The sequence below is a fragment of the Macadamia integrifolia genome, chromosome 5, assembly GCF_013358625.1.
Source record: "Macadamia integrifolia cultivar HAES 741 chromosome 5, SCU_Mint_v3, whole genome shotgun sequence".
NCBI lineage: Eukaryota > Viridiplantae > Streptophyta > Magnoliopsida > Proteales > Proteaceae > Macadamia > Macadamia integrifolia.
Genome location: NC_056561.1, coordinates 1,104,839 through 1,113,752, shown reverse-complemented (window position 1 = coordinate 1,113,752; position 8,914 = coordinate 1,104,839). Strand labels below are relative to the sequence as shown.

At 38.3% G+C, this 8,914-nt stretch overlaps 1 protein-coding gene across 3 annotated transcripts in view; it reads right to left on the bottom strand.

Annotated features, from left to right (window-relative positions):
- Window positions 1–8,914, bottom strand: part of LOC122079790 (N-lysine methyltransferase setd6) — a 42,010-nt gene that overhangs the window by 10,823 nt on the left and 22,273 nt on the right. For 2 of the 3 annotated variants that reach the window (XM_042646512.1, XM_042646509.1), the window contains exon 4: window positions 2,769–3,045. In XM_042646512.1, coding sequence (XP_042502446.1) covers window positions 2,769–3,045 — 277 coding nt within the window. The remainder of the gene's footprint in view (window positions 1–2,768; window positions 3,046–8,914) is intronic. The other variant, XM_042646510.1, reaches the window with a different exon arrangement.

Sequence of the window (8,914 nt, the reverse complement as noted above, 5' to 3'; positions counted from 1 at the left end):
GGGGAATATATAGCTCCGAAGGGAAAAGAAAAAAAATAACCATGAAGAGATCAAAATAGTGGAAGGTAAACCCCAGGAAGAAACAATGAGATTGTTCCTAGCGGAGCTTACAATATGGAGGGCTGGGATGAGGGAGAGTTATGAGGAAACCTCAAAGTAGATGGCATTCCATCCAAATATGGTTAATAGTCGCTCCAAAAGCTAGCTTCCTGGCAATGTCACAGATGGACTTCCCAGCATAGGTCATGTCAATTCAAATCCATTCTATGGAGAGAGGGAGGGAGTTCTTCTGGATGGCCAGCAATAGGCTAGGATTCTTCTCCAAATGGAGTAGGAAAAGGGCAGCCAAAAAAAGGTGGTTGCTATCTTCAGAGCTGTTCCAACAGAAGCAGCAAGCATGGGAAATGGGGATGTGACGATGAATACGAAAGGATTAAGTGGGCAGACAACTGGAGAGAGCTCTCCAAACAGTGAAGCTATAGCGAGGGACGTGGAATCTAAACTAGATTATTTTATGCCAAGGAGAAGTGGTGCCATGGGTTCTCACCAAGTGCCAGACGAATGAGGAGGAGAAATTCCCAGAGGAGGAAGGGGTCCAGATAACTTTGTCCTCCCTATAAGAGGTGGGGTGGGGACGGGACGGGAGGGGAGAGGACCAAATGGAGGACACAGAGGTGGGGGCGAGAAGGGGGGGACCAAGCTCCATTCGAGATGATGGAAGAGATGAGAGTGTTTATTGCAAGACCAGTGGAGTAGATAGATCTATGCCACACTTTAGAGAGGACAACACTAGGATGCCAATTGTCAATCCGAAGAGAGGTGGAGAGACCATTTCCGATCTTGCAGCGAATGTTCTAAATGGGGCAGTTATTACAACAACAACAAAGCCTTATCCTAACTAAATGGGTCAGCTACATGGATCCAACTATGAACAAAGAAAAGGAAACGTAAAAGTGAAAGGAAACAGAACACAATAACTGAAACGAAGTAAAACACAGCTAGATGGGCTCTGCTACATAGATCCTAGCCCTTTAATCCACTTTATTCGAGGTTATACTTGGGACAAGACCTAATCTATGCATGACATTCCTCACTACTCCTATGGTCATTTTTGGCCTACCACTAGTTAGGCCTCCATCGAACATGGTCATATCACATCAAACGACTTTCTTAGAGCTTATCATGGATTAGGTACGTTCATTTCTTACCTTATACTTCCTATTTTTACTGCACATCCATTTCAACATCCTCATCTCTGCTACAAAAAGCTTATCTATATGACGTTTCTTAATTTCCCAACATTCCACTCCATACATCATAGTCGGGCACACAACTCTGAATGCACCTCTCCATTCATCCATCCCACTTTAATTCTATATATACATCATCCTCTATATCCCCTTCTTTATCTATGATTGACCCCAAATATTTAAGAGTCTCTTTGCAATATCTCTCTCTCCTCAATTTCACCATATTGTTATCCATCCTAGTGTGACTAAAGTTACATATCACATACTCCGTCTTTATTCTACTTATCTTAAAACCTCTTAATTCCAAGATTGATCTCCATTGCTCTAGCTTAGTTTTAAGCTCCGATTGTGTCATCCAACAAAACAATATCTTCAACAAAGAGCATACACCATAGAACCTCGTCTTGAATGTTCCTAGTTATATATCATCCATGACAAGCGCAAACAAATAAGGTCTTAAAGCTGACCCTCGATGAAGTCCAATAGTAACTGGGAAGGAATTCACTACCTTGCTCTCCCTTGGTTCTCACACTAGTAACCACGTCATCATACATATCTTTAATGATATCCACATATTGACACGATACCCTTCTCTTCTCTTGTATATGCCAGATTACCTCTCTAGAACTTTGTCGTAGGCTTCTTGGTCAATAAAGACCATATGGAGGTCCTTCTTGGAAGCTCTAAAGATTTCCATGAGCCCTTTGAGTAGGTAAATAGCTTTTGTTGTCAATCTACCTTAGCAAAAAACCAAATTGGTTCTCTCAGATAGTAGTTTCTCTTCTCAGGTGGGCTTCAATGACATTCTCCAATAATTTTATAGCGTAACTCATTAGTGATATGCCTCTATAGTTATTGAAGTCCTAGATATCCCCTTTATTTTTGTAGATCGGAACTATAGTACTTCTTCTCCACTCGTCTAGCATTTTCCTTGTACTCATAATACACATAATCCTAAGCTCTTCCACACTTCTATTGGGACCTCGTCTGGGCTTGGTATTTTACTTGCTTTCATCTTTCTTAAAGCTTCTTTAACTTCAGCCACTCCAATCTTTTGTATATAACTATGGCATGTGGTGTCCTCATGAATAATGCACTCTTCCGGGCTACCCTTACTCAAGTTGTCTCCATTTAGTAGCTTGCAAAACTACTCACCCCAACTCTTTATAATTTTCTCATCCCTTACTAGCACTCTACCATCATCACCTTTAATAAACCTAACACGAACGAAATCTCTGGTCTTCTTTCTCTCATATTAGCCATCTTATAGATAGCCTTTCAATACTATGGGGCAATTACCCGTTCCCCCCCAACCCCACCCAAAAAGAAAAAAACTTCGGGGCAGTTAAAATAATAAAACCAAATTTCCAATAAAAACACTTCTTTCATTGCTCAAACCAGCATCTGTGGGAATTTATAGAAATAAATTAATCAATAAACTTAAAGTAGTACTCACAAAAAAAAAAAAAAATCAATAACCTTGAAGAAAAATTAAACCAAATCAATGGTTATGCTAACCTCAGCCCCAGCTTCGACAGCCTTCACAATAATTATTTCTAGAGCCGTAGGATCATCCTCATAATTTGGAGAGTACCCAACATGATTATCATTGAGAGAATATTTTCCAGAAAGAGAACTTGAGGACGTATTCTCTCTAAAGTGATGATCTTCAGTTGACAGTTTATTAATGCAACTTCCATCCCTGTTGTCCTCAAGATCATTGTCACTGCCAGAACCAGAATGGGAAGATACAGAAGTGAAGTGAATATTTTCATCTCCTGTCTTGTGATTGAAGCTGTATTACACAAGGAATTAGGCTAAGTAAATGAGGCATCCATCTTATAGATACACAATGTGTACCAAATTCACAATTAGAGTAGTTCAAACAGTAGCATTAAGACAAGTAGAAAATAAAACCCTTGATGTAGCCAGCTAACCCTAATCTTAGACTAAGAATCAACAGACCTTCAACACAAGATTAGTTCTAGGCTATTTTCTTGACAAACTAGAGGCTGAGAAACTTCTTGTTTGTATGTTCCACCATCTTGTGCTGGGTAAAGGAAGAGAGAATAAAGAAGAGAAGAAAGTGTAGAGATAGGAGGCTTTTTGGGACTGTGAACAGTACCCATGAACTGCAATATGAAGAAAAGAGGAGAGAGAGAGAGAGAGAGAAAGAGAGAGAAGGGGAGAAGAGATCACAGCTCACACAATTCCACAAATAAAATTCTTTTCAACTATCTAATAGGGGGTTACATCCTCGTATAAAAGCCTAAAAGTAATATTTGAGGAAACTTCAAACTTTTTAACAATTTCCAACAGAATTAAATAACCACCAAGTAACCTGATGGACTTGAGCGATACCACAGTGACTTATAAAAGGACTCCTAACAACCATCTTATACTGAATTAAGTACACTCAAGACAGAAATCTATCTAGCTAATAAATATCATCATCTCACTCAAACACTTACGACACTTAGACCTTATAATTGAGTCCATTAAAAGTAAGAACTCTTTGTAAAAGCCCATAAGCAAATACTAGAAATATAAGACGAATTTTTAAACCGCGCCTGCATTATTCCCCCTCGGTTAAAAAAAACTCATCCTCCAGTTTTTTAGAAGGATAGGAATAAGAAGACTTTGACAGGTGCTCACAGAATCTTATCTTCAACTCAAACAAAATTCAACATATGAACCTTTAACCGCATGTCCTTGTCTCGAAACACACGAGAAAGAATGAACTCATGCTACGGAATGCAATAGTATCCTTCACAAGTTTGTTTTCTGCTCTAAGGGTTTGAAGTCTGAACATCCTCGGTATTCAATAGGCTCAAGCATAGTTGTCAAGGCGTTGCCTAGGCGTCCAGGCGGTTTGCCTGGGGCCTAGGCGACAGCCGCCTTGTTGCACTGCATGTTGCCTTCTATTTCGGCACTTATTTATACCAAATATCATTCAAGTAAATGTTTTCATTTACTTAAGATATTATTCATAAATAAGCAAATACCCCCTATTTGAATCCAATAAAAATAGTTTAAAAATCAAATTCCAAAAGGATAAAAAGTCAACCCCCCAGTCTAAGAACAAAAACTGGATTTTGGTTATATGGACGATTTTCAACTTTTAAATGCTAGGGTTTTTCTCAATTATGAAAATTTTATAAATTCTATCATGTTAAAACATTGCTAAAAACCAAAAGTCCTATAAAAAAATATTTTGTTTTGATATTCATAAAATTATTTTCATTCAGGCGATTTTAACAGTATTCGCGCACTTAAAAATAAGTTTGACTAAAGCATTACTTTGTCATTGCAACTCAGATTTAAGTAATCTTAGACTTGTTAGAAAGCTGGTTTTATATTATAACTAATACAAAAAGTCTCATGTAAAAATAAAATCATTTGACCAGTCAAACTTATTATAGAATTAGAGCATTTTTCTAAATGTTGATTTATAACTTAATATGACTTAATGTTAATTTTTTATGATTCGATGTGGCTAAATGTTGATTTTTAATGACTTGATGTGGCTTAATCTTGATTTTTTATGATACAAGGTATATATAACTTACTAAATAATGTTAGAAAATTGAAAATATAAAAAATAACACTTGTTCGCCTAGTTCGCCTTAAGGCGGGCGCCTTCTTGCCTAAGCGCTTAGACAACCCTCCACCGCCTTGGTTCGCCTTGGCGCCGTGACAACTATGGGCTCAAGTAGAAACAAGTTCATCTTGTTTGGTCTCTTTCAGCTCCTCTTGTGGCAGCATCGTAGGCATGGTTCGATGACCTCACAGGCCCATCTAGTAGCAACCCCTTAAAAATAAATCTTTGATGCATATTAGAGGGATTTAGGAACTCTTAACAGTATTCAGTTTAGCAACTACAGGAAACAAATTAGTGAGTTGGGAAACAGAAACTAGCAGTATCTTGGAAACTAAAAGAAGGTATGGGCTGCCACAGACTCCAGAGAAGGCATTGTACCATCAACAAGTTGTGAAATCGACGGAAAGAAGGATAGCAACATCAATGTGAGAATCTGATTTGAAAACTGAGAAGAAGAAGAAAAAACAAATCAACAGAAATTAGTGGGCAAAAATAGCACATAGAAGATCAAACAAAATAGTAACTAGTATATGAACATGAATGAGAGAACAGAAACAGACCTTGAGAAGGAGGAAAAAGACGATAGAAGACAGAAGGATAGAGACTAGGCATCCCACCACGGTTTCTATTGCATCACACAATAGCATTTTGCATCTCACAGAAATCTATGAGCAGAAGAAGATTAACAAATTGTTCAAAATCATGGGGGAAGTATGATCCCGTAATCCTTTATTTATGTTGTAAACCCCATCCAACAATTTTATAACCTTGCAACAATACAAGAAAATAGTAACTCTTCATGCACAAGCAAGACAGTTCCAGAGAAAACAAAACAGAAGACTTCTAGACTAATTACCAAAAAGAAACTGACACTAATCCCATATAGGCCTAAATTCCTAATATTTGACCCATATAACTAAGCCCACAGACCATATAACTCATTGGGATTCTGCATCACGTGGTCCAACAAACTTTGGTTTACGATGGGAGTACAAGTTTGAAACATGAAGACAATGTAAGGAAACTCGGAAGGATAAGGATACTAGACCTTTCCTACAGAGGGAAGATAATGAACCATCAGCAATCCTAATTTGATCTCTACATAAAATGAATGGCATTGCATGTTTGAATCAATGATCCAAGAGGCAGAAAGATAGTTGGTTGAAGCTTCTAAGATTGATTGTGCACAAAAAACATACCAACAGCAATCTCCTCCCTGGCAAACTATCATTAGTGTCATTAGGAGCTCGGCAAGTCATTGAGGAGGTTCTTCAACTTTATGTGCCTGATGAGAAGAGTGCTAAAGCCTTCTATGTGACTAAAATCTACCTGTACCTAGTTCCTACTCCTGCAGACACACACAGTAATCAACCAGAAAAAATCCCAACATTCGGCCACCGTATGCCTAAATCAACCACATTACTCATCTTTATCTTTGCCATCACCAAAAGATGACCCAAACACATGGATAGAACCAGTCCCCTAATCCCTTGCCAAACTGGGCTGCTATGGAGGAATGTGAATTTTCTTTTATGAGACCAGGAACTGTGGGCCCAATCAATAGAATAGTTAAGTAAGACATAAATTAAGGGAGAGTTGTGTTAAGTGCATGTTTGGCTAAGCTTCTCAGGCTTCTAGAAGCTAAATTTAGTAATTATAGGGGTTAAAGAGGGCAGGTCCAATAAGAAAATTTTGTTTAGAATTTTACTGCCAGCTAAGAAGCTCAAAAAACACCCCTCCCACCCATTTTCTGGGACTTCTCTAGTTTCCAGTGGTAAAGATTCAAAACGAAATGTTCTTATTAGAATGACGCTTCTCATCACCAATAATGCCCAAAAGAAGAAACCCTAGAAGCTTAGCAACATATTATCCAAGTACGATTGTTTCTTATCTGGCCATACGAAAGAACAAGTGGCATGTTCCTTCTTATTTTCTCTGTTTTAAATTTAGGCACTGATAACATTCAAAAGGGTTGGTGAACTTCACAAGCAATTGATTGACATTAGGTGGGTTCATGTTATTAAGGGCTCTTTATCCATCTCCTAGGTCAAATTTCAATAGAAAATGAGATGCCATATGGGTAAAAGATGCACCTCCAAAGTTGTAGAAATTACAAACATACCACTAACCTCCATTATGACATGTTAGAGGTTTATGGCATTTTGAAATTTTTCATAACATCAAGCCATGATTTGACCCACAATAGATACTCATAGGGGGCTGAAAATTTACCAGTGAGATGGGTATAGGATCCTCCATACATGAACCCACCCATGTCCACCATTTCTTACCACGTGGAAACTAGTGAACTCGACAAAGTTCTTCAACCTTGGTGAACGTTAACATTTCCCAATCTTAAAGAGCCCTTTTTCAAAATTGCAAAAGTTGAATTAGTTTAGGATAAGGTTAAAGTCTAGTTGTAACATTTATGATCTATATATAGGATTGTAAGTAGCCCACATTAGTTGTTTAATTAGTTTAGGATAAGGATAAAGTCTAGTTTTAACATCGATGATCTATATATAGGATTGTTACCAGCCCACATTAATTGGATTTTTGAAAACTAAATTGAAATGTTATTTCTAAGCACCCGTGTGGCTGTGCAGGCAGACGGCAGTGACTGGGTTGCTCTCTCTCACGTCAAGCTGAATACAGGTGTATTCAACTCCAATAAAAATAACAAGGCTCCAAATAAATCACAAGACTCAGGTTCAGGTTCGAAGGTAGGCTATATAAAGCCCAACAAAACACACTTCTCTCTCTCTCTCTCCGATTTCATCTGGTGGTATAGGAGGATCACCTATATCACCGGATGAGATCAGCTTCAAAGGCTTCTCTTGTTCCTATATTTTCTTAATGGTTTGCCACAGATGGAATATAAGACATTGTACCCCCAACAACGCCATATACTTGCCCACATTAGTACCCATCTGACTAGCTATTACGGTGTCGGCCCTACCTCCAACCTGATCCATAACAGGGTCACCCCAATCCTTCATCCGCTGGTATTAGGAGATCCTCCTCCTCATCTGAGTCGAGCTGGAAAATTTGGCAAGCTCGATTGGACCAGGCCTACCCCCAGCCTGATCCTGAAAGGCAAATCCCCCTACCTCCGCTTCTTCCTCCTCTCCCCCCTGTGGGCTTTGCATCTGATCTAGCTGCTCTCAAGCCAATGCCACCTGCTCCTTTCCCCATATCTGCAGCCCTAACCCTCTCCATCTAATGTGAGAGTTGGCTCTCTGCCCTAGCCTGTTGGCACTTCCACTTTGGCTTTGTCTCGAAATCCTCAGGCCTGTAATCACTCAGAGTCATCAAAGGCAGCCTGTGGATGTTTCTTTAACACTGCATCATCAAACTCATCCTGTGCCCTTTGCTTTTCAGCCTTCTTTATTCTTCCTCCCTTTTAAGTGTTCAGAAATAAGGAACTTGGGTGCATTTGCCACATCCCTATACCCACCAGCCAAATGCCACTTCAATCTAGTCCCCCCCCACCACCCCCATCCCAAAAAAAAAAAAAAATTTAGCAACTTATTACAATACCTAAACAGTGACTTTTTCTTATTATTTCCTATTGGTTCTCCATGCCTCCAAGATATATCTCCACCTCCACCATCAGCCATTGTGTTGCTGCCTTCTTCCTTTTTACACGGTTACATAAAAAAAAATCGCATGCACTATTAGCAACTCTACATCATTTCAAACTCCTAAAACAATCATATAGCTATTTCTTATTTTTACCCCTCTTAACTAAAAACAATTTTAGAATTATTTTAGAATTAATAATACCATAATTAATCAAAAATAATAATGGAATGAAAAATGAATCATCGTTTACAGCACCAATGCTTTCATAAATATTATTTCAAACCAAAATAATATACTTTTTTTCTATAATTTTTAAAATTAATTTTAAATATTTCAGAAATTAAAGAAAATATATATATATAATTGTCTTTGTGAAGCCGTCGATCAGCCAACAGTATATAAAAATGACCTCCAAACACCGGGAATTAACCCCTTCTTTTCTAAATTTTGTAGCAAGAAGATTCATTTTTATTTGCAG